At 56.0% G+C, this 27971-nt stretch overlaps 1 protein-coding gene across 2 annotated transcripts; it reads right to left on the bottom strand.

The window, feature by feature from the left end:
• Positions 1-432: 432 nt before the first annotated feature.
• LOC144947632 (serine/threonine-protein kinase PLK3-like) lies at positions 433-27971 on the bottom strand. Of its 2 annotated transcripts, XM_078876849.1 has the most exons (16): positions 27785-27971; positions 22739-22967; positions 21337-21444; positions 19321-19437; positions 16250-16379; positions 15330-15417; positions 14235-14330; positions 12753-12951; positions 10158-10323; positions 9581-9651; positions 7424-7787; positions 6894-6977; positions 6522-6705; positions 5115-5250; positions 4206-4322; positions 433-2323 (listed from the first exon to the last, which is right to left on the bottom strand). In XM_078876849.1, the coding sequence occupies exons 2-16, from the start codon at positions 22820-22822 to the stop codon at positions 2141-2143; spliced, it is 2127 nt and encodes a 708-aa protein (XP_078732975.1). In that variant the 5' UTR covers positions 22823-22967; positions 27785-27971; the 3' UTR covers positions 433-2140. The 2 variants fall into 2 exon arrangements, with proteins under 2 accessions (XP_078732975.1, XP_078732976.1); XM_078876850.1 differs by lacking the exon at positions 14235-14330.

The following is a 27971-nucleotide window of genomic DNA, read 5'->3' as shown; positions in this document are numbered from 1 at the left end:
ATTCAAACCTAAAACGGAGGCCTAAGGGTCTGGAGGCTGCTTGGGACAGTTGGAGGGGGGAAAAAAGCTGGGGGGGGGGGGGGGGGTTGGTTTTTGCCTCTTGAGGTCACGAAAATCCGGGACATTGCATGGGGAAAGATGCCGTGCGATCACCTGGAACGAGGCGAGAGATCTACAGGTCAATGCGTTGCCTTGAGTGGTGGATTGTTGTTGTTGTTGATGTCACAACTGACAAAACCCAGGCCCGTTTAAATGTCCTGGGAAGAGTCACCAGATGCAAAAAAAAAAAAGAGGGCAGCAGTGTGATCATCACCTCGACAAGAGGACGATCCGGGAAAACCAGGGACAGGTGGCAACCCCCCTAAGGAGAGCCCCCCGCGCCCCCGCAGTCAGAGGAGACTCTCCCCCCCCTCCACCTCCAACACAGGCTTCACCCGAGGCCTACAACTACTTCAGTAACAGGGTTCTTCGTCATCAAGTGTAAAAAAGACCCGTTTAGACCCAAAGGACATTTAACAAAGTGCAACATCTTGAAAATGGTTACCTACACGACCTCCCAGACTATTTTGCGTTCAACTTGATGGCTACTGCGTGAAATAATTGGCGTTGGCCCTAGGTTTGGAATAACAAACAGACTTTGCCGTGACTAGGCCACAAAAGGAGGCCGTCCTCTCTAAATCAAAGTTTAAAACAACTCCGATTAAAGCATTGTCAACGTGAGTAGCCCAAGTCTACGAATCGATTAGATTCAACTTCAACAGTCATCCGCACGGCTGCAGACTCCCACCCCCACCCCTCGCACAACACGCACAACACGCAATGCATTGTGAGAACACGGCCTACAACAGGCCTTTGCCATCACAGGAAACTATAAAATGGCTGCAGACTTTACAACTATTTTATTTACAAGTTTGGCTGGCTGGCTGACTTGGCTGGAGCGAGGGACGGCCACACTTCCAATTGATTTGTGGGTTTAGGTTGCTAGTTATTATTCAAATTAATTCTCGCATTAGTTTTCAAATGAGCAACATCGATAACCATGGCCAATCCACTGCTAGATTAAGGCCTCCCCCCAAGCCACCACCACCACCACCCCGTCCCGCAATCCTGCGGTGTAGTTTAATAATTGTAACAAAACTGGCCCGGATAATCTAATACCGCACATGATAACAAAGACTGTTGACAATAATGCTTTTGTTTTGGCTTTTAAGTTAACTCCAACTACTGTAAATAGTGTCTACGCAAGGGAGAGACCTTTCGGGAGTCTCAAGACTCCTTTGCAAGAGGATGTCCCCCACCCCGCCACGGGGGATGATGTTTGGGCAAGTTATTTATTTTAGTGTTATTTTTAAAAAGTGTGGGAGGGAAGCTGGGCATTTCTGGGAGAGGGGGGGTGCAGGGATTGCACTGAAAAGCTCCACAAGCGGAGTTAGTTTACCAACCTACTTGCTATGCTAGCGTTTAGTAGATGGTGCTCCGCTGGAGGTACAGACCACGCGGCTTGCACACCCCCTTCGCCCCCATCCACCGAGGGGACTGGCCCTCGTTTACATATCACTTTGAATAATTCGTAAACAAAACGAATCTCAGGGTTAACGGTCATAGGCGGGCGAGCGGAAGAAACGATTTTTTTAAATCTACGCGTCGCTACGAGCGCAGGGAACGAACGAATCAGTCAGTGAGCGGATACATTGACGAGTCACTCAATGAAGGCGCTGAACGAATGGATCGCTAAATTTAAAATCAACGAAAAAAATGCAATGGACTGAATCGGTCGCGGAACGTATCAATTGGGCAACGAGATGGCCGACAGCCGTCAATCTGGAGTCGGCTACTGGAGCGTCGTGACGACAACAAGTAAACAAACGATTAATCGACTGATAAATAATCAACTTGGCAAATCGACCAAATCGAATATGGGCACAAAAACAAATTAATGAACCCGCCGATGAACGTATCAATAACGACTTCATCAGTCGCTGAACGATGGTGGCCGAATGGACCGACGACGAAATTGAACACCGTTCTCCAAAACGAATCGAGGAATCCGTGACCACCGATTAATCAAATCGGGCGAGCGAGCCAGCCTCGGGCCTCGAGACGCGCTCAAGGACACGAGGCAGACGGGCGGGCGAAGTGGCTACCGCAGGAGCTTGCGCGCAACCTGCAGGCGGTTGCGCAGCGCGGGAGAGACTCCGTGCGCGTGCAGGGAGTCGAGGGGGCGCGTCGTCACGGCGCGCTCCTCGCTCACGAACGTCAGGAGCCACCGGCCGCCCGCGTGCCGGCTCAGCATCACCTTCGTGTGGTCGCTGAAGAAGTTCACCTGTCGTAGGGGAGGGGGGTGGGGGAGGGGGAGTGAGGGTGGGAGAAGGGCACAAAAAGATGCACGCAGAAAATCAGAATGCTTAGCACGTAGGCTTTCGCGACCAATATCATCCATAAGAGGGTTTTTTTTTTGGGATAGATTGCGTAAATATATCAAAGTGTCGTTAAAACCCGCCACCACCCGACACAGCCAACTAGTAAGGGTTGTCACGTAAACAGAACGTGCGTCACGAATTGGCATGTTCTAGTTGTAGGGTGGTGGCGAGTTTTAACGACATATTTATATATTTATCGCTCTAACCCAAAAAAAACTCTGTTATAGAAAATCAGAATATGTATTTATACCCGAGGAATCCGAAGAGCAATAAAGCTCTTTCCCCCCCCACAGATGTCCAGTTGCATGTAATATAAAGTTAGGACCATTGCACCCACACCCACCACCTCCAGTCGCTCCTCACGTGACACAAATCGTCTCTGGTCGCCGGGTGGCGGTGGAGGGTTGTCATGTTTTACTCGCTCTCATCGAACTCGCTCTGTTGTTGTTGTTCTTGTTGTCGTTGTATCCTCAAATGTTGTAACTCAGTTTTAAACCCACTTCCCGATGTGGTATCGACTGCAAACTTGGTATACTTATGTCATACTGATGACCATTTTATATTCCATCATAAAAAATATATATTTTTAAACATTCTTTAATTATATGTTATGTATTCGGCTTGGGTCTAATTGTCCACTGTAAACTGACGTTGGCTGTAATTGGCCACGGTCCCTTACGTTGTGGCAAGCTTCGGGGCCACTTCCTGAAGTCGTGGAGTTCTTCCATTACTCGTACATTTCATTAAAGCGTGCTTTTAAAAAGGTTTCTTTAAATATTACTTATTTTTAAATGTCTCACCGTCTCGCCTTTTGGTTGGTACCCCAGATGGTTTAGGGGGCAGCGAGTCTGATCCCCATCTTCCCCCCCGCCCCCCCCTGCTTTTCATAACCGGGTTTTGGCTTGTTGACAATGCGTGTGCATCACAACGTGATGTAAAAATCGGGGCCCGCACTTTGCCCCGATAAAAAAGATTCTTATACATTTCAGAAAGAAAATCTAGCATTAATGCACGGCACACCCAAACCGGAAGGAAACCAATTATGAATCGTGAATACTGTACTGGTTGTTGTAAACCTTCGTAGGAATAGCGAGTTAGTTTAGGTTGGGGGGGGGGGCTGTAGCATGTGTTATAAAGTGGCTCTTAAAAACTAATATTAAAAAACACAATTTTTTTACTTGCATAGTAAAGGAATTGTATTTTTCATTTGCTACACAGCCAGATAATATGACAAATCGCTAACCTTAAACACCCAGTCGTTCATAAGAGTTGAAGGCGATATAGTACTATAGTAATAGAGCAAGTGCAGAATCACCGAACAAGAATTGATATCTTGAAAGCATTTCGCGCGGGGCCTGTGAAAGTGTGGGGCCCCTAGCAATCGATACTTTTGCTACGAGGATAATCCAGCACGGAGCTCCTCCACGTTTCACGCAGGGCAACCGGAGAGCACCTCCGGGCACCTCCGGGTACCTCCGGGCACCTCGAGTGCAGATTTAGAAACGTGGCGTTTAGAATATTTCGTCTGCTGTAAATGTCCACGTGATAAGCCGCGTCATCGTCAAGCTATCCATGTGTGGCCAGGTCACTTCCGAAAGAGAGCTACATGGCTCAGTGGAACCCTGCCTGGTAAAATAAATAGTTTCGTCTTAGCTTGGTGCTCGAAAGAAAACCCTGCAATCAATCATCGGCTACTCCAGACGACCCTGCCAACCGACTTGCTGTACTGCCACCTTGCTGGGCAGGTGTGAGGGTTCGGGGGGAGGGGGGGGGTCACCCTCCCACCTGCAGGACATGGTGACTGAACAACAGCAGGATGGCAGAGTCGGTCTTCTTCCACTTGAGCAGCACGGGCTCCGGGCCGTCCGAAAGCTCCCTCGGGTCAGACGGGAGGTCAGCACCCTGGACAGCGGAGACAGCCTCAGATGGACCGTCGGGGGACAGTGCTGTGAGCAGCGAGTGGCGCCTGTAAAAGCCGGCACTGTGTGCACACGAAGGTGGCCAGCACCACGCTCGGCCGCCTTTGTCTTCCCAGTGGCGATGTTTACTACACACCGCACCAGGTACTCATTTGAGGCCGAGTCGACCTAGGGGAGGGCCCAGGACCGATTGAAATAATCGTCACTGGTGTTGGCCGTAAGCGGGAATCAAACTCGCCGGGTTTGTAGCGCAACACGCTAACCGTTGCCCTACCACTCCCCACAGCACGCAGACACACACACACACACGGGTACGCGCACACAGAGGTAGACACACATGCACGCACACACGGGTACGCGTACACAGGGGTAGACACACATGCACGCACACACAGGGGTAGACGACACTGAACAACCGCGACGGGTGGACGCACACAGGGGTGGACAAAGATCCCCCATATAGCCTTCACAGACTGTAGGGGCAAGTGCTGTTAGCGAGCACCTATGAAGGCTGGAACGGTACACGAAGGGGTGGGTGGCCAGCACCACGTCCGACCGCCTTTGTCTCCCTAGTGGCGATGTTTACACACCGCACCAGGTACTCATTTGAGGCCGAGTCGACCTAGGGGAGGCCCAGGACCGGATCAGATAATCGTCACTGGTGTTGGCCGTGAGCGGGAATCGAACCCGTGTCGCCGGGTTCATAGCGCAGCGTAGCGCTAACCGCTACACTACCGCTCCCCACAGGGGTGGACACACACACACACTCACACACCTCCACCAGGTTGTCCTGCATGTAGCGTGCGAGGTAGCGCAGGACGCTGGCGTGCGTCGGCAGCGGCGCCGCGACCTCCGGCCCAGGGGGCTCCAGCAGCACGCCGAGCCGCCCCCGCACGCACGCGTGGATCGTCCTGCAAGCACGGGGTCACGGGGGTCATGCGCAGAGCACGGGGGTTACGCCGAGGCCACGGGGGTCACGCGCAGAGCACGGGGGTCACGCCGAGGCCACGGGGGTCACGCCGAGGCCACGGGGGTCACGCGCAGGCCACGGGGGTCACGCGCAGGCCACGGGGGTCACGCGCAGGCCACGGGGGTCACGCGCAGGCCACGGGGGTCACGCGCAGGCCACGGGGGTCACGCGCAGGCCACGGGGGTCACGCGCAGGCCACGGGGGTCACGCGCAGGCCACGGGGGTCACGCGCAGGCCACGGGTCACGCGCAGGCCACGGGTCACGCGCAGGCCACGGGGTCACGCGCAGGCCACGGGGTCACGCGCAGGCCACGGGGTCACGCGCAGGCCACGGGGTCACGCGCAGGCCACGGGGTCACGCGCAGGCCACGGGGTCACGCGCAGGCCACGGGGTCACGCGCAGGCCACGGGGTCACGCGCAGGCCACGGGGTCACGCGCAGGCCACGGGGTCACGCGCAGGCCACGGGGTCACGCGCAGGCCACGGGGTCACGCGCAGGCCACGGGGTCACGCGCAGGCCACGGGGTCACGCGCAGGCCACGGGGTCACGCGCAGGCCACGGGGTCACGCGCAGGCCACGGGGTCACGCGCAGGCCACGGGGTCACGCGCAGGCCACGGGGTCACGCGCAGGCCACGGGGTCACGCGCAGGCCACGGGGTCACGCGCAGGCCACGGGGTCACGCCGAGGCCATGGGGGTCACGCCGAGGCCATGGGGGTCACGTGAGCAAAGGTCGCAAATTTAATCAAAGTATAATGGTGGAGGTCGTGGTGCTGTAGCTGCTGGTGGTGGTGCTGTAGGTGCTGTAGGTGGTGGTGGTGCTGTAGGTGGTTGGTGGTGCTGTAGCTGCTGTAGGTGGTGGTGGTGGTGCTGTAGGTGCCGTAGGTGGTGGTGGTGCTGTAGCTGCTGGTGGTATAGGTGGTGCTGCTGCTGGTGGTGGAGGTGGTACTGTAGCTGTAGGTGGTGGAGGAGGTGGTGCTGTAGCTGCTGGTGGTGGTGGTGCTGTAGCTGCTGCTGCTGGTGCTGTAGCTGCTGGTGGTGGTGCTGTAGCTGGTGGTGGTGGTGCTCTAACTGCTGGTGGTGGTTCTGTAGGTGGAGGAGGTGGTGCTGCTGCTGGTGGTGGTGGTTCTGTAGGTGGTGGAGGTGCTGTAGCTGGTGGTGGTGGAGGTGGTGCTGGTGGAGGTGATACTGTAGGTGGTGGAGGTGCTGCACCGGCGGTCGTGCAGCTGGCGGAGGTGCGTGGCGTCGTTGAAGAGGACGGCGACGCTGCGGTCCGACAGCTGGTATCCGAAGCCGTACTTGTTGGAGTAGTCGATCCACTTGACCGCCCAGAGCAGCGGCGGGGACTCGGCGCCCGGCGGTGACGCGGGTGCCGCCACCTCCTCCCAGCGCGGCGCTGAACAACCGCGACGGAGCAAGCGCGGTGAGCGACGCCATCGGACCGCGACGAGCGACCGCGAGCACCAGCAGTGGACAAGCAAAATGAGCAACCACAGGGCGCAAGCGCGACGGGCAAACTCGGCGATTGTTTTCGGCACGAGCAATCCCGCCAGTGGGTGCACGGACCCCGGGGGGCGCACGTACCCATCTGTGTGGACTCCAGGCACTGGTTGAGCAGCTCCAGGAAGGTGTCGGTGATGCTCAGCAGAGTGTCATTTCCCATGAAATCTGGGAATGTAAAATGCACGACCACGTAAATATTACAATATTTTAAATGCATGCGTGAATATATATTTATATAGAAATACGCGCGTATTTTTATTTATTCGTGTGTATACATTATATATATATAGAAATATATATTTTACAAGAAGCACCGGCTGGGAATTGAACTCGTGTCACCGGGTTTGTAACGCAGTTTTTTCAGCACCAACGTTTCCACCCAGTGTGCAAAGATGAAGACCACCCCATGTAGCCTTGCCAAACTGTAGGGGCAAGTGCTGTTAGCGAGCATCACCTATGAAGGCCTGCACGGCACACGAGGGGGTGGGTGACCAGCACCACACCCGGCCGCCTTTGTCTCCCGAGTGACGGTGTTTAAACACCGCACCCCCCCGCCCCCAGTCCTCCAAACCCCACCCCCAGCCCCCAACCCCCGACCCCAGCCCCCTCACCTATGGAGTCCGTGAAGGGGGGCGGCGTGGCCGCGCTCAGAATTCTCACGGCGCCAGGGAGCGGCGTTAGCGGCGTCGTCGGCGTGATGAGGCTCGCTTGGCTCGAGCTTGCCCAGGGCGACGTGGTGGTGGCAGCGGTGGTGGCACCGCCGCGTGGTGGAGAGGCGGCGGTTGGGGAGTATATTGTTGTCGTGGCGGCGACGGTGCCGGACCGTGGCGAGGTGGCGGCGGTGGTGGTCGTGCCGGATTGCTGTGGCAAGCCCGGGGCATCGCGCACCCAGGAGTCGCGGCGTTGGGCGCGGCACTTCCACTGCAGCCACGTGGGGACCGGCGACAGCGGAGGTTTCTTGCTCCCGGTGTCGTCCTAACCACGGGGGCGGTGGGCGGTGGAGGGCGGGAATAGTAACCGCACCAATTAGAACCGCGCCAATTAGAACCACGCTAATTAAACCGCTCCGACGCCGTCCATCGCAGAGGTCTAAAAATCGACGTCACGAAAGACGCCGACGATCGGTGAACCCTTCCTCGCGTTCCGACGATGTGCGGGCACGCACGTCCGTCACCTTCCCCTTCCGTTTCCGCTCCAATTACAAACGGTTCTACGTCGTCGGAAACGGAATCGATTCCGAGCGGCATCGGGAGCAACGGGCTTGCGCGGCTGGAGGGCGCACGGCACAGCGTTGGCACCGGCTATCGCAGAGTGCGGGCGGTTGTGCCGCTCCGGGTTCTCTGCGGGGAGTGACGTCGTCTTTTAAAAACACGGGGGCGCTAAATAAAATAAACAAAATAATTATTTTGTTTACTAAATCGGATTAAAATTCACGCCGAGTCACTCGCTCCGAGATTCCCAGCGGTGAATGGGAAGACCCCACAACCCCCCCCCCCCCCCCCCCCTGCATCTTGCAAACTGTCTCGGGACGAGGAAAAGGGGTGAAAAATCTCAGAAAGATCGGGGGGGGGGGGGGGGGGGGAGCCCGGCCCCCCCCTCGGCCCCCACCTAAAAGCGGAGGTCACGGAGCTCCCGCTGAGATCAATCCCCTTCTTCCAGCGCGACGATCCGGGCTGCCCACAGCAGGGGGCAGCACCAGACCACCACCAGACCACCAGACCACCACCAGACCACCAGACCACCACCAGACCACCAGACCACCAGACCACCACCCCACCACCAGACCACCACCCCACCACCACCACCACACCACCACCACCAGACCACCACCACCAGACCACCCGCGCGCACGTGGCCACGTGACGATCACGTTCGCCGCCGGTGCGAGTCAAACTCGACGTTTCGCTCATCAGAGTTGTGATTTCCAGCAGTCAAATTAAGCGCGGAAACCCAAGTTAATGAATGCTTTAAAATGGTTCTTGTATTGATGAAACATACGCATGCGTTTATATCATGGGACCTCCTTTGCCAGTACCAAAACTAGAGAATAGGTTTTCCCCTTTTGTCTGGCAACAAAACAGCTGTGCTAAGATGTAAAAACAACAAACTGAAACCTTTTACAAGGAATCATGTCTGCATTAACCACAATGCTTAAAAAGAAAGCTGTCTCTGGTGTGGACCAATCAGTTTCAAGGACAATGCATATATTGTCAGAGCATGATTTTGGTTTGCATTCTGACCGCAAGTATTGTGGTTAATGCAGACATGATTCCTCGTAAAAGGTTTCAGTTTGGTGTTTGAACATCTTAACACAGCTGTTTCACAGCTAGAAAGGGTAAAACCTATTCTTATTATTCATCATTTCGGATACTGGCAAAAAGGTCACATAGGGCATGGTTCTTTTTAAGCGGACCTACTCATCCACTCGCCTAACCCGCTCACCCCGCCTTGCGTTACTCACCAACCCAGCCCCATTCTCACCTCGGCCATCCACCCCCCCCCTCCTTCGCTCACCCACACCTAGGCCTCGGCAAGGTAAGGTAATTTACCCTTTTTACCGGGTAAAAGGGTAAAGGTAAAGGGTAAAGGCGTCGACATGCCAAGGGGTAAGGTAAAAGGTAGGCTAAAGGTACGCTCGTTTTTACCTTTTAACGTTCACCTTACCTTGCCAAGGCCTACCCACACCACCATTCCTCGCTCTCCCGCCCCCCCCCCCCCCAGCTAACCGGCGGCGTGGGGTCGTCACCCACCGCTCACCCCACACTCACCTCCTTGACACGCAGCAGCAGCGCAGTTCTCCTCGCCAGCTCCTCGGACAGCGACTCGTCCGGCTTTCCGTCTGCACGGCGGCGGGGGGGGGCAACACAACGGATGGGGGCTGGCGTGACCACGAGCTCACGTCTCGGGGGCAACAACACCGCGCATCGATAACGGCCGTTATCTACCCACTGCTGGATAAAGGCCTCTTCCCCCACCCTCTCCCCCCGGCCCCATCCCACCGCAAAAGCGTCGCCATCTCACACGGCCCGGCCCACACGTCGCCCCACATCTCCCCCCCACCACGAACACGCCAGGCCTCCGATCATCCAGCAGTGGCTGGAGCACTGCTTCTCTTGTTATACAAACCGCCCCCCCACCAAATTATGGGCTCTTGCACACACCCCCCCCCCCCCCAAAAAAACTATGCCACTGCAAGACACATCACCACCTATAACCCTCCACAACCATCGCACACCACGCCCCATCCCCCCACTTCATCCAGCGCCCCCTCCACCCCCCCCAACCTCATCCCAACCCCCCCCCTCCAGCCACCCCCCCCCTCCCCCACTCTGCGGTGACACCGACCGGCGGGTGCCGCGTCGCGGCTCGCTTTGTCTCGCCGGCCGCTGCCGCCGCTGCCGAAGATGAGGTCCCGCGCCCGCACCAGCAGCGCCCGCGTGGGGCTCAGCTCCTGCGGGAAGTCGGGGGAGCAGTAGCAGCAGCTGCTGGACAGTCGCTCCGGCGTGAAGCCCTTTGGGGGGGAGAGGGGGGGTAGGAAGAGAAGAAAGCGCGGGAACGGTCACCACGTGGGCAGGGTAGCTCTTTAAAAAACAAAGTTTCAGACCGATTAGCGAACGCCAACGAGCGGGAGGAAAGTGGAGGAGGGAACGAGGTGGTGGAGTTCCACGGGATTTTCTTCACCCTGCGACGCATTCTGCTGGCGAGCCGGGAGTTGTGGCTCCTGCTCGCATGCCCCCCACCAACCCAGCAGTGCGCGGCGATCCACCAACTCCCCCGCTGCAGCAGCTTGCAGCAGCGTGCAGCTTGCAGCAGCTTGCAGCAGCGTGCAGCTTGCAGCAGCTTGCAGCAGCGTGCAGCTTGCAGCAGCTTGCAGCAGCGTGCAGCTTGCAGCAGCTTGCAGCAGCGTGCAGCTTGCAGCAGCTTGCAGCAGCGTGCAGCTTGCAGCAGCTTGCAGCAGCGTGCAGCTTGCAGCAGCTTGCAGCAGCGTGCAGCTTGCAGCAGCTTGCAGCAGCGTGCAGCTTGCAGCAGCTTGCAGCAGCGTGCAGCTTGCAGCAGCTTGCAGCAGCTTGCAGCAGCGTGCAGCTTGCAGCAGCTTGCAGCAGCGTGCAGCTTGCAGCAGCGTGCAGCTTGCAGCAGCGTGCAGCTTGCAGCAGCGTGCAGCTTGCAGCAGCGTGCAGCTTGCAGCAGCGTGCAGCTTGCAGCAGCGTGCAGCTTGCAGCAGCGTGCAGCTTGCAGCAGCTTGCAGCAGCGTGCAGCTTGCAGCAGCTTGCAGCAGCGTGCAGCTTGCAGCAGCGTGCAGCTTGCAGCAGCGTGCAGCTTGCAGCAGCGTGCAGCTTGCAGCAGCGTGCAGCTTGCAGCAGCGTGCAGCTTGCAGCAGCGTGCAGCTTGCAGCAGCTTGCAGCAGCGTGCAGCTTGCAGCAGCGTGCAGCTTGCAGCAGCGTGCAGCTTGCAGCAGCGTGCAGCTTGCAGCAGCTTGCAGCAGCGTGCAGCTTGCAGCAGCGTGCAGCTTGCAGCAGCGTGCAGCTTGCAGCAGCTTGCAGCAGCGTGCAGCTTGCAGCAGCTTGCAGCAGCGTGCAGCTTGCAGCAGCTTGCAGCAGCGTGCAGCTTGCAGCAGCTTGCAGCAGCTTGCAGCAGCTTGCAGCAGCTTGCAGCAGCGTGCAGCTTGCAGCAGCGTGCAGCCTGCAGCAGCGTGCAGCTTGCAGCAGCGTGCAGCTTGCAGCAGCGGGCAGCTTGCAGCAGCGGGCAGCTTGCAGCAAGGCCACCACTGCTGCGAGGTTGACCACAAAAGGACAGAAGCGTGAAGCGAAGCGTGGGTGAACAGGGGGGGGGGAGGCGACCTGGGTTATGAAAATCCGCAGCAGTCACCGGATCTGGCACGGGATGTCCTGGGCACGGGGGGGGGGGCGCGTTTGGTTTGACGGCGGCACTCCCCCCTCTAAACCACCACCGCCCCTTGGCAGGGGAGACCCCCGCGTGATGAAACAGGACCACCCCTCTCTGCAGCCTCGGTGAGAAAAGGCAATTCCCCCCCCCACCGGGTGAGGCACGTGGAGAGCCGCTGTTAGCGGCGCTACTGACGAGGCGCTACTGACGAGGCGCTAGCGAGCAACCAGGCCGCGGCGTCTCCCCCGTGCGTGCGCCCACTGGCGGGGAGCGGCGGTTTGGCGCTGCGCTACTCCACGAACCCGGCGGGAATCGGACCTCGGGTCGCCCGCGGCAACCAGCACCAGAGTCATCCTGGGCATCCCCCCCCCCCCCCCCCCCCCCGAGGTCGATTCCACGCCTGGCACGGCGCGTGTCAAACATCGGCACTGGGGGGGGGCCGGGCGTGGTGGTGGTGGCCACCCGACCACCTCGTGTGCCGTGCCGGCCTTCGTCAAGTGCTACCCTCGCCAGCGGCACTTGCCCCAAAAGCTTGTCAAGGCTACCCGGGGGATCTTTGCCCCCCCCCCCCCCCACCACCCCACCCCCCACGTAACGCATCCCGAACACATCTTCACCGTTACCCTGTAGTCCACTCCGCCTTACACCAGCACCCGGGCTGCCGTGTGCGAAATATCATCGCTGGAGAGACAAAGGCGGCCGGGCGTGGTTGCCGACCACCCCCCCCCACCCCCCTCCCTGTCCATCGTTCGCAGTGCCGGAACTCGTTTGGGTGCTCGACATCAGCACGTGCCCCCGAACAGTCCGTTGAAGGCTTTAGGGGCAGTGGTGGGTGGTGGTGGGTGGGTGGGTGGAGGGAGCGGGGGACCCGTCGCCACCTGTGTAAAGAAGGGGTGGGTGGTGGGTGGTGGGCGGGTAGTGGTGGTGGGTGGAGGGAGCGGGGTACCCGTCACCACCTGTGTAATGAAGGGGTGGTGGTGGGTGGGTGGGTGGGTGGTGGTGGTGGGTGGGCGGGTAGTGGTGGGTGGGTGGAGGGAGCGGGGTACCCGTCACCACCTGTGTAAAGAAGGGGTGCTGCAGGGCGCCGTCGAGGTCCAGCCTCTCGCCGGGCGCCAGCCGCAGCAGCGCCGCGATCAGCGAGCGCGCCGAGTGGCCCAGCGTCGCGGGCAGCGGGTAGCGCGCCTCGCGGATGTACCGGTACATGTCGCGCAGCTCGCCCGCGTGGAACGGGAGGCGCCCCACCAGCATTGTGTAGCTGTGGGAGCGGGGCAACGGGGGGGGGCACAATGTGGGTATTGGGGTGGGGGCATTAGAGTTGGGGGGGGGGGGCGAGGGTTTGACCGGATTCATTTTTTCATCGCCGGGGTTGTGGTGGACGCGGAATTCGAGGCACGGCCGCCGTCAGAATTCCTCGCGAGCGCGGCCGCTCGCCGCGGAGAGTGGGGCGAGGCGGCGGGGGTGGGCGGGTCGCAAAGGGTCAACCGTTGGAGTTCAAGATTCAAGTCACGAGCGAATGTTTGTCGAGGTGTTAAGCGAGGCTAAGCTGGGATTTGGACGGCACCACCACTTGGCCACCATTGACCGCAGAGACTCGACACTGCCTGAAGAGGACTCGCTGCCCGAGACTTGCAACCACCGCTTTAAACCCAGCCAATCAGAGAACACGGACCGTAAATGTCAATCGACCTATCGCTATAACAGACGATTGCGCACATTTACGGCGAGGATGGGAAAAATATGTTCCCCAAACCGAGGGCCTAATACCACTTTCAAGCCACAACTCCCCAGCCCCACCTGGCACATCCGAGCCGAGCCAGCACAGTACGGGCCTGGTTTTTCGACTGGCTGCGACATCCGAATCTGGCTCGGGTTGGTGGGGGGGGCAAGCAGGGCTAGGGCTGAGGGTTCCGCTCACGGCGTTCGTCGTGCGCGTTAGGGGTCGGCACGGTTTGGCTCAAACCACCAAACCGCGGTTTGAACCGAACCAAATCGGTTTGGTTTGGCTCTGTTTGAACTGGTTCGGTTTGGTTTGGGGCTACGAAAACCGACTCGGTTTGGCTCGGACAGGGTGGAACCGGCTCAAACTAGTTTGGTTCAAGCCAACTTAAGAGGTTTGGTTTAGCTTAGTTTGGTTTGGTTTTGGTTTGGTTTGGTTCAGTCGTCGCTGGTTTGGTTTGGATTGCTCAATTTGAAACCAGTTTGAGTCGGTTCAAACCGTGCCGACCCCTAGTGCGCGTGCCACGTGCGCGTGCCACGTGCGCGTGCCACGTGCGCGTGCCACGTGCGCGTGCCACGTGCGCGTGCCACGTGCGCGTGCCACGTGCGCGTGCCACGTGCGCGTGCCACGTGCGCGTGCCACGTGCGCGTGCCACGTGCGCGTGCCACGTGCGCGTGCCACGTGCGCGTGCCACGTGCGCGTGCCACGTGCGCGTGCCACGTGCGCGTGCCACGTGCGCGTGCCACGTGCGCGTACGTCACTTGCATGCATGTGCCATATGCGCATACGTCACGTGTGTGCGCGTCACGTGCGTGCCGTACACAATGCAGCCAAACGCCCACACGTCGGCCTCGCGCCCGTGGCCCTGCTTGTCGAGAACCTCCGGAGCGAGGTAGTTGGGAGTCCCGCAGATCGTCCTGCAACAGACGACGATGAAGACAACGATGACGACGACGATGTTGCTGACGACGATGTTGCTGACGACGATGACAAAGATGACGACGACAACGATAACGATACTAACGACGACAACAACGATGATGGCGATGTTGATGACGACAACGACGACGTAGGTGCGCAGGAGGCCGCGTGGCGCGACGAGGGTCCGAGACGTGGCGGCCACAAAACGCTTTTGCACCTCGCAGACACCGGTGGAAACCGCATGTGGACGATGAACTGTCAAAAACTAAACTTTTTATTTTACCACGTGAGGCCCACCCCGAGCGATGTAGCTCTTCTTTCACAAGTGACCAGGCCATCACAAATGATAGCTCAAGGAAGTGGCTCCTCATCATCGTGTGGAAATTTATAACAGCAGCCAAATAAACTCTTAAACGCGTGGTGATGTTGATTCTAAAATGTGGGAGGGAAAAACCGGAGGACCCGGAGAAAAATCCATACAAACTACAAAAATAAACAGCAGGCATCCAGGGTCGGGATCACGACCTCCTATACACCAGGCGAGGTAGTCAACATCTCGTCGCTGTCAACGCCACCACTGCTACCACCGAGACGAATATGGCCAGGCCACCCAACACCATGGAAACCATCGATATTCATAGAGACCCATAGAGACCCATCGATATTCATAGAGACCCATAGAGACCCATCGATATTCATAGAGACCCATCGAGACCTATAGAGACCCATAGAGACCCATCGATATTCATAGAGACCCATCGAGACCTATAGAGACCCATAGAGACCCATCGATATTCATAGAGACCCATCGATATACATAGATCCATAGAGACCCATAGAGACCCATAGAGACCCATAGAGACCCACAGAGACCCACAGAGACCCACAGAGACCCACAGAGACCCACAGAGACCCACAGAGACCCATAGAGCCACACAGACACGTGATCGGGGACGGGGCGCGAGTGAAGTGGGGGGGGGGGGGGTGTCTGGCACCTCTTCTGTTCCACTCCCTCGCCGAGCCTGATCGCGAGGCCAAAGTCTCCGATCTTGAGCTGCATTCGCTCCGTGATGAAGAAATTCCCTGCCGAGACAAACAGCGGTCGCACGGTCCACACCGGTGCGTGTTCGGACACGTCCAGGCCACGGGGCGGGCTCGTAGCGCAGTGTGCTAACCGTTGCGCCATCGCTCCCCATATGTACACACGCGAATAACCGTGCTCCCGCTCACTGCCAACACCGGTGACGATTATCTGTACCGGTCCTGGGCCTCCTCCAGGTCGACTCAGCCTCAAATGAGTACCTGGTGCGGTGTGCAGTGAACATCGCTACTGGGGAGACAAAGGCGGCCGAGCGTGGTTGCCGGCCACCCACCCCCTCGTGTACCGTTCCGGCCTTCATAGGTGCTCGCTAACAGCACTTGCCCTAACAATCTGTGAAGGCTATACGGGGGATCTTTGTTTTTTTGTGTGTGGAGTGGGTGGTGAGAGTGGCTGGGTGCTGAGTGGGTGGAGAGGGTGGGTTGGAATGTGTGGTGGGAGTGGGTGGGTGGTGAGAGTGGGTGGGTGGTGTGAGTGAGTGGGTGGTGTGAGTGAGTGGGTGGTGAGAGTGAGTGGGTGGTGAGAGTGAGTGGGTGGTGAGAGTGAGTGGGTGGTGAGAGTGAGTGGGTGGTGAGAGTAGGTGGGTGGTGTGAGTGGGTGGGTGGTGTGAGTGGGTGGGTGGTGAGAGTGGGTGGGTCGTGTGAGTGGGTGGGTGGGGTGAGTGAGTGGGTGGTGTGAGTGAGTGGGTGGTGTGAGTGAGTGGGTGGTGTGAGTGAGTGGGTGGTGAGAGTGGGTGGGTGGTGAGAGTGGGTGGGTGGTGAGAGTGGGTGGGTGGGTGGCGAGTCGTGTGAGTGGGTGGTGCGAGTGGCCGGGTACCCAGCTTGATGTCACGGTGCACGATTCCGCATGCATGGAGGTACTTGAGCCCCGCCACGATCTGCTGCAGGAAGTAGCGCACCTCGGGCTCGGTGAGGAACTTCCGCGCCTTGATCAGGTGGGCCAGCGACTGCGCCGGGGGAGGGATGGGAGCGCCGGGAGGGGATTTAAATCACGAGGACGCAGGGATTCCACGACGGACGTTTGGTCACCGACACGGTGCGAGCGTCCCTCCGTACCAATCAGAGCGTCCCTCCGTACCAATCAGAGCGTCCCTCCGTACCAATCAGAGCGTCCCTCCGTACCAATCAGAGCGTCCCTCCGTACCAATCAGAGCGTCCCTCCGTACCAAACAGAGCGTCCCTCCGTACCAAACAGAGCGTCCCTCCGTACCAAACAGAGCGTCCCTCCGTACCAAACAGAGCGTCCCTCCGTACCAAACAGAGCGTCCCTCCGTACCAAACAGAGCGTCCCTCCGTACCAATCAGAGCGTCCCTCCGTACCAATCAGAGCGTCCCTCCGTACCAATCAGAGCGTCCCTCCGTACCAATCAGAGCGTCCCTCCGTACCAATCAGAGCGTCCCTCCGTACCAATCAGAGCGTCCCTCCGTACCAATCAGAGCGTCCCTTCGTACCAATCAGAGCGTCCCTCCGTACCAACGGCGACATCTCCCGTAGAGACGACGCGACAAAGAGCCGAAACCTCGGCGCGAAGTCGCGTCGCTTATCAGCGGAATCGCCCCAGGAGAGAGAACCGGCCACGACGATCCAAGGGGGGTTTCTCTCACGCGGTCGCTCTGCGTGATCCGCGGGGGTGGTCGCGATCGCAGGAGAGGATATGGGGGGAGGGGCTGAACTGCTGCTCAACTCTGCATTTAAGCGCTAAAAGTCGAAGAAGTGGGGGTTGTTTAATTCTCTCTCTCTACGGTCAATATGCACGAGAGTAATAACCGGGGTGGCCCGCCAGATTCGAACCGCGAATTTTTACGAGTCAGAATCAGAATCTTTTTATACCGGAGCGATCCGATGGAGCTGTAAAGCTTTTGCCCCCACAGATGTCTAGTAGGGGCACGGGTTCAAAACGTCACAACAACAACAACAACAACGCAAAAACACGAGGGGAGTGCAAAATAGAGGAGGAGGAGGTCAACAAATCACTCGTCCGTTCTTGCCACCCCATACACTACAACCGCACCGAAAAGCGGCCCCTTGGCGGTGGTCGGGGGGGGGGGGGCTACCGACATTCACCCACTCCCGCCACGGGCTCCGGGGCCTACTGCGCACTGGCACTTGATGGATCATGGCCGCCGTTGTTTGGGGGTTTGTTCTCACGCCGGTGACGGGAGACCAGGCGGGAGCGCCGCTACGAACCCGGCGACCCAAGATCGAATCCTGCTCACGGCTACCGACGACGACGATTAGCTGAACCGGTCCTGGGCCTCCCCTAGGTCGACTCGGCCTCAAATAATTATTTGATTCAATAGAGTGCAATTCATGCAAATTGCATCCCACAGCGCGATACGACTACCCGGTGCGGCGTGTAAACATCGCCACTGGGGAGACAAAGGCGGTCGGGCGTGGCGCTGGTCCACCCACCCCCTAACTGGCGAACAGCACTTGCCCCAACAGCCTGTTGAGGCTATGGGGGGGGGGGGGGGTCTTTGTCAGAGACCAGTGTCGGCAGCTTCCCCCCCCCTCCCCCGTTCCCTTCCCCGCCCCCCCCCCCGACCCCCCTCCCACCCCCCCCCCCCCTCCCTCTCTCCCTCACACCACCCCCCCCCCCCCCCCCCCAAATACCCACACTGCACCCCACCCTTTCAACATCACCACCGGCTCCCCTCCCTCCCTCGCTCCCCCCTCCCCCTCCCCCCTCCCCCTCCCCCCTCCTGCCACCGCACCCCATTTGTAGGATTGTGGGGAATCCTGGGGGCTCCTGGCAAGGGGGTCGAGGGAGGCTTTAGGGGGGTCGGGAGTGGCGCTTGCTCGTAGCTGGGAACCACCTGGGGATCAGCGCCACGGGGATCGACACGGCGGAGGCCCTGCATGCACCGGGTTTGGTGCCGGTCACGGTGGGTTTGGTGCCAGTAACGGTGAGTTTGGTGCTCGTTATGGCAGGTTTGGTGCTTGTTATGGCAGATTTGGTGCTGGTTATGGCAGATTTGGTGCTGGTTATGGCAGGTTTGGTGCTAGTTATGGCAGGTTTGGTGCTGGTTATGGCAGATTTTGTGCTAGTTATGGCAGGTTTGGTGCTAGTTATGGCAGGTTTGGTGCTGGTTATGGCAGGTTTGGTGCTGGTTATGGCAGGTTTGGTGCTGGTTATGGCAGGTTTGGTGCTGGTTATGGCAGGTTTGGTGCTGGTTATGGCAGGTTTGGTGCTGGTTATGGCAGGTTTGGTGCTAGTTATGGCAGGTTTGGTGCTAGTTATGGCAGGTTTGGTGCTAGTTATGGCAGGTTTGGTGCTGGTTATGGCAGGTTTGGTGCTGGTTATGGCAGGTTTGGTGCTGGTTATGGCAGGTTTGGTGCTGGTTATGGCAGGTTTGGTGCTGGTTATGGCAGGTTTGGTGCTGGTTATGGCAGGTTTGGTGCTGGTTATGGCAGGTTTGGTGCTGGTTATGGCAGGTTTGGTGCTGGTTATGGCAGGTTTGGTGCTGGTTATGGCAGGTTTGGTGCTGGTTATGGCAGGTTTGGTGCTGGTTATGGCAGGTTTGGTGCTGGTTATGGCAGGTTTGGTGCTGGTTATGGCAGGTTTGGTGCTGGTTATGGCAGGTTTGGTGCTGGTTATGGCAGGTTTGGTGCTGGTTATGGCAGGTTTGGTGCTGGTTATGGCAGGTTTGGTGCTGGTTATGGCAGGTTTGGTGCTGGTTATGGCAGGTTTGGTGCTGGTTATGGCAGGTTTGGTGCTGGTTATGGCAGGTTTGGTGCTGGTTATGGCAGGTTTGGTGCTAGTTATGGCAGGTTTGGTGCTAGTTATGGCAGGTTTGGTGCTGGTTATGGCAGGTTTGGTGCTGGTTATGGCAGGTTTGGTGCTGGTTATGGCAGGTTTGGTGCTGGTTTGCGGCAGTGCGGCTCACCCGCCGGCTGCAGTGCTCCAGCAGGAGGTAGACGTTCTCCGCGTCCTGGAAGTGGTAGTAGAAGCGGACGACGTGGGGGTGACGCAGCGTCCCGTGCAGCTCCACCTCGCGCTCCACCTGGACCACCAATTAGTCAGTCAGTTAGTCACCCACCCACTCACGCATACACTCATTCACCCACTCACGCATACACTCATTCACCCACCCACTCACGCATACACTCACTCACCCACTCACCTCACCTACTAATGCACCCACTCACTCATTCACCCACCCACCCGCTCACCCACCCACCCACCCATGATGGAGTTGCACTCAAATTCTAAACGTGTGTGGTAGTAACTGGCATGTTTTGTTCCCCCAAATTAATTGCATTCACTCATTCATTTCCGCCCACTCATTCATTTCATTCACATGCCCCCCCCCCCGCCGCCCACCACTGCCCGACCCACACCCCCCTCCACAACCCCCATCCGACGCGCCTCGCACCCCAGAGCAGCGCGGAAGCCGCGCTCTGGGGTGCGCTCGGCTCCGCCATGCGCCCGACCCCGCTGGAGGGTTCGGGGGGGGAGGGGGACCAGCCATCCACATTCCATCCCCCCCACCCCTCCCCCCGTCCTTCCTTCCCTTCCCGAATTCGCATTCACTCGTCGTGCGCGCGGTTCCGGGATTTCTCCGTGGACAGTCGCCGCCAAACCGGTTGCCACAACGATGGGCGGGGGTGGGGGGGGCAGCATCGCAGGAGTTTATAGCATGGGGGGGGGGAGCGGGGAGGGAATGTAATAATGTAATTCAACAGGCGATGCGGAAACGGGCGAGGGAGGGCGAGGGGTTTGGGAGAGAAGGGGGGGGCAGGAGACGGGGGGAGGGGGGGCAGGAGACGGCGGAGGCAAGGAAACGGTGGGGGTGGGGATTTATTTTCGGCGTGGCTCTGCGTGGTTTTCCAGTGCATCTGTAATCGGCCCCTGGTCCTTAAAATGTCATTAACAAGGGCTACATAATTGTCCAGTGTAACCCCCCGTCCCCGTCCCCGTCTAAGGAGTAGAGGTCGCAAACGGGTTTTGATACCTTACCCGTACCCGGCCGCACCAGGGTCGCAAATGGGTACCCGTACCCTACCCGATTATCGGGCTACCCGTACCCAGCCGGGTATCGGGTAGGATATCAGGTACCCGATTGCGACCTCTGGAATGAAGCCATGTTGCAGGCACGGGTGGGTTTGATTCTAGGAACTTGAATTGTGAGAAGAGACAAGACGTTGGGAAATGAGTGACAAACGGTTACTCACTAGTGACTCACGGTCTACCCGTACCCGGCTGGGTACGGGTAGCCGGGTATCGGGTACCGGGTACCCGATTGCGACCTCTGCTAAGGAGTAACTATAACCAAGCTAGATCGTGCGAGTAAGATGGAGAGCCCTCTCCTAAACCGCTTGCCCAAAGCACATTGGGGAAGCGGGAAATGTTTTAACGAGTAGAGTTTTTAGGGGGGAGTGGTGGACGGTGTATTTATTTATTTATTTATCGCAGGCCCCACGCTTCATGGCGCATGGAGGCCCCGACAGCCGACCGTCAGCTCCGAGCAAAAGCGGTGAAGGCGCAGCCCCTGCAACTGCTCTCGATCGCCATGCCTGCTGGTCCAAGAGACACAGACGGGATTCGTTGTCCACAGGGCGAGTCGCCCTCGACAGAGAATCGTCTTGGCTCAATCGGCTCCACGCGCGAAATAAACCTCTCGCCCTGCTACCGATGATCATCAATGCTCATGAACACAAAAGGTGTTGGGACCATCAAGAATGCAATGGTAACGATGAATACACAACGGAGGCGATGCTCACGAATGCAACGATTACTAATATATGGTGGTGATGATAATTACGAACACAATAATGGTGACGATGATGAATACATCGATTACAAATATAACGATGGCGATGATCATTACACCAATGATGACCAGTGGCGATGACAATGACGACTATGACGACGACTATGACGACGACGACGCTCACTGCACCTTTTCGCGCTGGTAGGGCTTGGCGATGCGCGAGTGTGGGATGACCTTGATGGCGTAAACCTTCTGCGTGGCCATGTCCGTGGCCTCGTAGCACCGCGCAAAGCCGCCCTGCGTACACACAAAGACAAAGGATCCCCCCCCCCGTGTAGCCTTAACAGACTGTTGGAGCAAGTGCTGTTTGCGAGCGCCTACGAAGGCACGAGAGGGTGGGGGGTGGCCAGCACCACCCACGGCCGCCTTTGTCTCCGCAGTGCCGATGTTTACACATCGCACCAGATACTCATTTGAGGCCGAGTCGACCTAGGGGAGGCCCAGGACGGTTCAGATAATCGTCACCGGTGTTCACAGAGAGCGGGAATCCAACCTGGTTCGCCAGGTTCGTAGCGCAGCGCGCTAACCGCTACACCACCGCTCCCCTTACTAACCACTAACCGCAACACCACACACAGACAAAGACAAAGACCCCCTGGGTAGACTCAACAGGCTGCTGGGGCAAGGTGCCGCTAGCGAGGAGTAACCTGGGAAGGGCCCGGCAAAGCACGACGAGGGGGTGGGGTGGTCAAAACCCACGGCAGGCCGCCTTTGCCTCCCCGGTGCCGATGTCCACAAACCGCATCAAAGAGGCCCAGTCAACAGGACCGCTTGGGATATTCGTCGCCCGATGTTTGTTGCAAGCGGGAATGGAACTCGGGTTGCCGCGTTCGTAGCGCAGCGCGCTAAAGAACACTCCGTAGAAGCCTCGGGGTCTCTCCGCGAGTCTGTGCCAGTCGCTGGTAACGGACCTGAGACCACCAACTCGCTGCACTTGAGACCCTTCTCAACAATCACTCGCGGCGAACCCAGACCTTGGCAGTGCCAGCTCTGCCCTTTGACCCCAAAGCCCCCCCCCCCCGTAGGGGATCAGGGCTTCCGGGGTTCGGTTTGGGTGCGCCGGCTAGGGGATGGAGCAAGTTCAAGTTAATGTATTAGGTGTAGCCCTGTGAGCCATTCGGCCCTTGAATCGGGTGCAACCGCAACAAACAAAAACAAGAAAAAAAACATCTTAAAGTGAATATGTGACAAGGTTGGGCTTAGACGAATTGGGGCGAGAAGAATTGGGGCTAGGGGACAAGGTTCGAGGGTTTAGGGGTCAGGGGTCAGTCAGAGCTCGCGGTTTGCAACAGGGCTAGAGGAGTTGGGAGTTTACAGCATCTCGCGGAAATACCTGGTGCATAGCGTCTCCATAGCGTCTCCATAGCATGCTACGGAGAAGCTACGGACCAGCCGTCCTGTACACGCGAGATGCCGATACGGACACGCTACGAACCAGATATGAACACAGGCGAGATGCTGCTATTGAGACGCTGTAGGGATGCTGTAGGGGGGGGTGGGGTGGGGGAGGGTGGTGATGCTATGGACCCACCTTGCCGAGTAGTTGTCCGCGGATGAATGATCGCCCTCCCGCCGCGTCCGTGATGAGCACGGGGGGCGAGACGGCCGGGTTCATCTTGGCCAACGGGGTCGCGACCTCGCCACCTCCACCTCCTCTCTTAACTCGCTCTCTACAACAACTCTCGCTCAACCACCAACTCTCTCTACAACAACAACTCCTCTCTCTCAACCACAACTCTCTCAATCTCTATCGCAGAGGCCTGCACTCAAAGACACACACACACGGATATTTAATTTAAAATAAGTAATATTTAAAAATACTTTTTTTTTTAAACACGCTTTAAGGAAATGTACCGTACGAGTAATGGCAGAACTCCACGGCTCCAGGAAGTGACCCCGAGGCTTGCCATAACGTAAGGGGCCGTGGCCAATTACAGCCAACGTCAGTTGAGCGTGGACAATTAGACCCAAGCCGAAACATAACATATAAAAAAGATTGTTTACAAATTTGTATTTTTAATGATAGAATTTAGTATTGTCATCAGTATGACGTAAGTATACCAAGTTCGCAGTCGATACCACATTGGGAAGTGGGTTAAAATTGAGTTACACAATTTGAGGATATGACAACAAGAGACAAACAGAGTTAAATGAAAGCGTGTAAATAAAAAAATCTATCTGGTGACGGCGACTGCTGCTACTCGTTACTGCGTTGGCAGTGGTGGGGCACAAGCATAACAACAACAACAACAACACAATTCAACGCGTTCACGAATGGGGGAATATAATTGACCGCCGTCTACCTTTGCGCGAGATGGCAGCAGCAATGTGCAGGAGGTTAAAGGTCAACGTGAAGCTCCTGCTTTAAACCAAAGACAAAGGTCCCGCGTGTAGGCTCAGACTTTTGGGGGCAAGTACCGTTAGCGAGTGACACCTATGAAGGCCGCCACGGCACACGAGGGGGGGCGGGGTGGGTGGACAGTACCACGCCCGGCCGCCTTTGTCTCCCCAGTGGCGATGTTTTTAAGCACCGCACCGGGTACTCGTTTGAGGCAGAGTCGACCTAAGGGTGGCCCAGGATCGGTTCAGATAATCGTCACTTGGCGTTGGCCGTGAGCGGGAATCGAACTCGGGTTTAGTGAGCGACACACACAATGCGCTGTCAATGTGTTGTTGTCGCAGTGTGTGCGTGTGCATAACCGTGTTATTGTACACTACATTACGTGTGTGTATTATGTAAACATGTATTATCGTGTGGCACAGCATGTATTGGGCAGTGGGTCGTGCATGAATAGAGCACGCATTGTGTGCGTTATGCAAGGGTGCGTGCATTAGGCGCGGTGAATAGGAAATTGAATAGAAGCCGGCATTGACGCTCCACATTGCGACTATCGCCCACGTTGCTACCTCGGCTCTCGGCAGCAGCCGCAACGAGAGGATTACTAGGGGGGGGTGGTGGTGATGATGATGGTGATCGGTCACGATGATGAACAGTATATCATGATGACTGTGGCCGTGATTCTGATGATGGTAGAGGCCGGGCATGGTGCTGGCCACCCACCCCCTCGTGTACCGTTTCGGCCTTCATAGGTGCTGCTCGCTAACAGCACTTGCCCCTACAGTCTGTTAAGGCTATACGGGGGTGGGGGGGGGGTCTTTGTCTTTGCTCATGACGATGGTGATGATGATGTATTAACCGTAACTAAAGTGAATAATTCCTTATTTGGTTCTCTCGGTAAAGTCACGTAGAAATAAACTAAAATAAATAATAATAGATTACGACGTTTCGATCGCAACACAAGCAACCATCATCGGGTACAAATGAATGAGAAAACAAACCTAGTAAACTTTTAAATACAATGTAATACAACACAGAGTCGACTAACATAACAGTCAACAACCGCACCTGGTTGATTAACGTTCTTCCAAAGATTGCTAAATTTGAGACAGAGACACAAAACATCGACACAGAGCAATCTTTGGAATAACGTAATCAACCAGGTGGGGTATTGACTGTGGTGTTGGCCGACTCTGTGTAGTATTGCATTATATTTCCAAGTTTACCATGTTTGTTTTCTCATTCATTTGTACCTGATGATGGTTGCTTGTGTTCCAATCGAAAAGTCGTATTCTATTATTATTTAATGTATTTCTACGTGACTTTACCGAAAGAACCAAAGAAAAATTCCTGCAGTCACGAAAGCTTCGAATTTAGTTTAATAAATTGCTCTCTTGCGCGGACACACACAAATTAGCGCGAGGTTACAACACACGGCACTTCTGTGCGCGCTGCGCGTGCCTCGCCGCCACTCACGACCCCAACAACAATTGCCGAAAACAAATCTCAGCAAAGCACCACGAGGATGATTACACGGATGACACTTTCACATTCATTGTATCACCACGGTAACATTAACACCAATCATCTCGCATACATCTTTCGGCACAAGATACTAATCACACACACACACATGCATCTCATTTCACTGGCCACTTAGCTCAAATAATAATCATGACCACCATCGGAATTCAAGAGACTGTGATGGTGGTGACACAGTAGGGGGCAAGGGTGGTGCATGGGCCCAGTCATCTCAGTCAGTCGATTCGTGGCACCTGCTTGGTCTGCCCCGTGACCTCCTGCCAGCGGGCGTTCGACACTTCACGTGGCCTCAACGTGCACCTAGCCTGGCACAAGCGCCGCGGTGACGTTACCACCACTTAGTGGCGAATGGTGGTTGTTGTTGGTGGTGGTGATAATGATGATGCATTTGCACAATAACTTAATGACACCGAAGACTCGCTCGTCCACCTATCTCAACCGAGGGTGTAAAACACCGACGTCAAATATGTACCCCGCGAAGCCCACAGCACTTAACCTAATCAGCAGAATCGATAGAGTTAATGAAGAGGATGATGGTGGTGTTGTATTCAATGTAAGTGTCAATATAGCCTCTCCCCACCGAACATCAACCCAAGATGAATAACACTGGTCAACAAAAAAATCTGATCTCAGATTTGCTCTATCACATCATTTTTATGCTATCGGCATACCCCATTTTCATTGATTTTACCCGAAATTAACTCTGTCACTTATGATTGCAAGTTGTTGCGAGTCGGTGACTGCTTTAGTGTTAAAATATGGTGCTGTATTTTTAGAATAGTGTGTTTATAATATCATTTTATGTAGATATCCACATTTATTGAATATTTTTCTTCTGCAGTTTTTATTGAAAATGCAATATTTGATCTCAAAAACCTGATGTGATGGATAAAAACTGATGCCAGATTTGGAATCGGCAACCCCAAAATTACCTTAAATCCCTTGGAATACCTGATGCCAGAAAGAGTGTGTTGACCAGTGTTATAAATCACTTATAACAGTAAATTATCATCTTCTTGGTTCTTTCGGTAAAGTCACGTAGAATGGAAATAATAAAATAATAAAAATGAAACATAATAAAATAATTCTCACGACGTTTCGGCCACAACGCAAGCAGCCGTCCTCAGGTGGAGAACAGGTCTGTCGAGAAGACAGAGTCTGAATGACACACCCCAGGCTCTGTCAGACTGTCTTCCCGAGACCTGTTCTCCACCTGAGGACGGCTGCTTGCGTTGTGGCCGAAACGTCGTGAGAATTATTTTATTATGTTTTATTATTTTATTATTTACATTCTACGTGACTTTACCGAAAGAACCAAGAAGATGAATCCCTGCAGTCACGAAAGCTTTAAATCGAAAAGTAAATTATCATTCAGAGATAGTACATGTTATTTACCCAGGAAAGCCACAGGCTGTCTCAATACTCTTTTTCAGGAGGGTCCTGCTACATTGAGGATGCTTGGCCAACACCAGTGTCACATTGTATGTTGTTGTTGTTTTATGTAGCTATGGAAGGAGGAAATCCCACGCAGAGCAGGGCGAGGTGGGGAGGTGGTGTGGTGAACATTCAAACTCGAGAATCGATCCCCAGGTTTTTCTTCGCGCCGAGGCACGCGTGTCACACACCACCTGCACTGCCACCCCCACACACTCATTGAAACCCGACCACCGCGTTTACACAGAATCGTGAGCAACGATACCAGCAATGCAGAGGATGGTGGTTGGTGGTGGTGGTAGTGATGGTGATGATGGTGGTGGTGGTGATGATGATGGTCCATAGCGGGGGGGGGGGGTCCGGGGCTCGGAGCAAACCACCAACCGTGTGCCCCCCCCCCTCCCCAAAGTGCAGGGCCCGGGACGGTCGTCCCGTAGCCGAAGGACGGCTCGGATGGCGATGTTGTGAGCATAGCGGAATAAACTATTCTCGCGTGCACGGATATCTTAGCAGAAGATTTTCTTTTTTTAGGAAAGACATCCGATTTAATATCGCTCAGACGGATTAGCAGAAACAATACAAGATGATGATGGCGGTGTTGATGTTGGATAGAACAACGAATTGGCTCGATTCTCTTTGCCGAAGTTATATCCCAGGCCGAGGTTTAACTATAACATTGCAACAAGGCGCAGCTTGCAGCCAACCACAGAAGACTGGTGATGATGATGATGATGACAACAATCAACGATGGAAGCTAAAATAATGTACAGTATGAACAAAGTCAATTCACGACTGTTCTCCGTTTTGCAAATATATTCATCTCGGCATAAGATCTTTGTTTTTAATTGCCCTCCTTACACATCAAACCACCACGACCGATTATTTAAACAACGCAAGATGATGGTGGTGGTGGTGGTGATATTTTAAAATATAATTCACCACACTCTGCGGGGTGTTCCAGGGCGCAACATTTAAACCAAACATCCCCCCCAGCCCCCCCTCTCCTCCTTCCTTGGAACCCCACTTCAGCGAGAAACGGCAGCGAGAAATTCACACGACAACAATTCCTCTGGATTACAATTACAACAGTGGTCATCCATCACCACCACCACCACCAACATTAACACTCATTATATCGTGGTCATGTATTTTATAAAATAATGTATAACCGCATCATCCCCGTCTCTCTCTCTCGCAGCCCCCCACACACACAACCTCATCAGAATGTTTAGAAGCACAATGCGATTCGCCCCGAACGCTTGCCTGCAAACACCAGTGACGGTGGTGGGAGTGTCGACCACGACGATGTTTGCTGTTGTCGATGGGTATAATGCTGCTGCTGCTGTAGAACAAACAACGGAATGAATGAGTGAATGAATGGGTGAATGAGTGAATGAATGAGTGAATGGCTGAGCTGCGTCCTCTGCGCCTCTCTCCGTGCCGCTCCGCT

The sequence above is a fragment of the Lampetra fluviatilis genome, chromosome 46 (genome assembly GCF_964198595.1).
Source record: "Lampetra fluviatilis chromosome 46, kcLamFluv1.1, whole genome shotgun sequence".
NCBI classification, from domain to species: Eukaryota; Metazoa; Chordata; class Hyperoartia; order Petromyzontiformes; family Petromyzontidae; genus Lampetra; species Lampetra fluviatilis.
Note: the sequence above shows the minus strand (reverse complement) of the source record. Positions and strands in the feature narration are given on the sequence as shown.

Coding starts and splice junctions, on each gene's coding strand:
- LOC144947632 (XM_078876849.1), bottom strand. CDS start 22,822: ATGAACCCGGCCGTCTCGCCCCCCGTGCTCATCACGGACGCGGCGGGA. Junction 21,445..22,738: donor GCGGACAACTACTCGGCAAG/GTGGGTCCATAG, acceptor GTGTGTACGCAG/GGCGGCTTTGCGCGGTGCTA. Junction 10,324..12,752: donor AGCACCCCTTCTTTACACAG/GTGGTGACGGGT, acceptor TCCCCCCCAAAG/GGCTTCACGCCGGAGCGACT.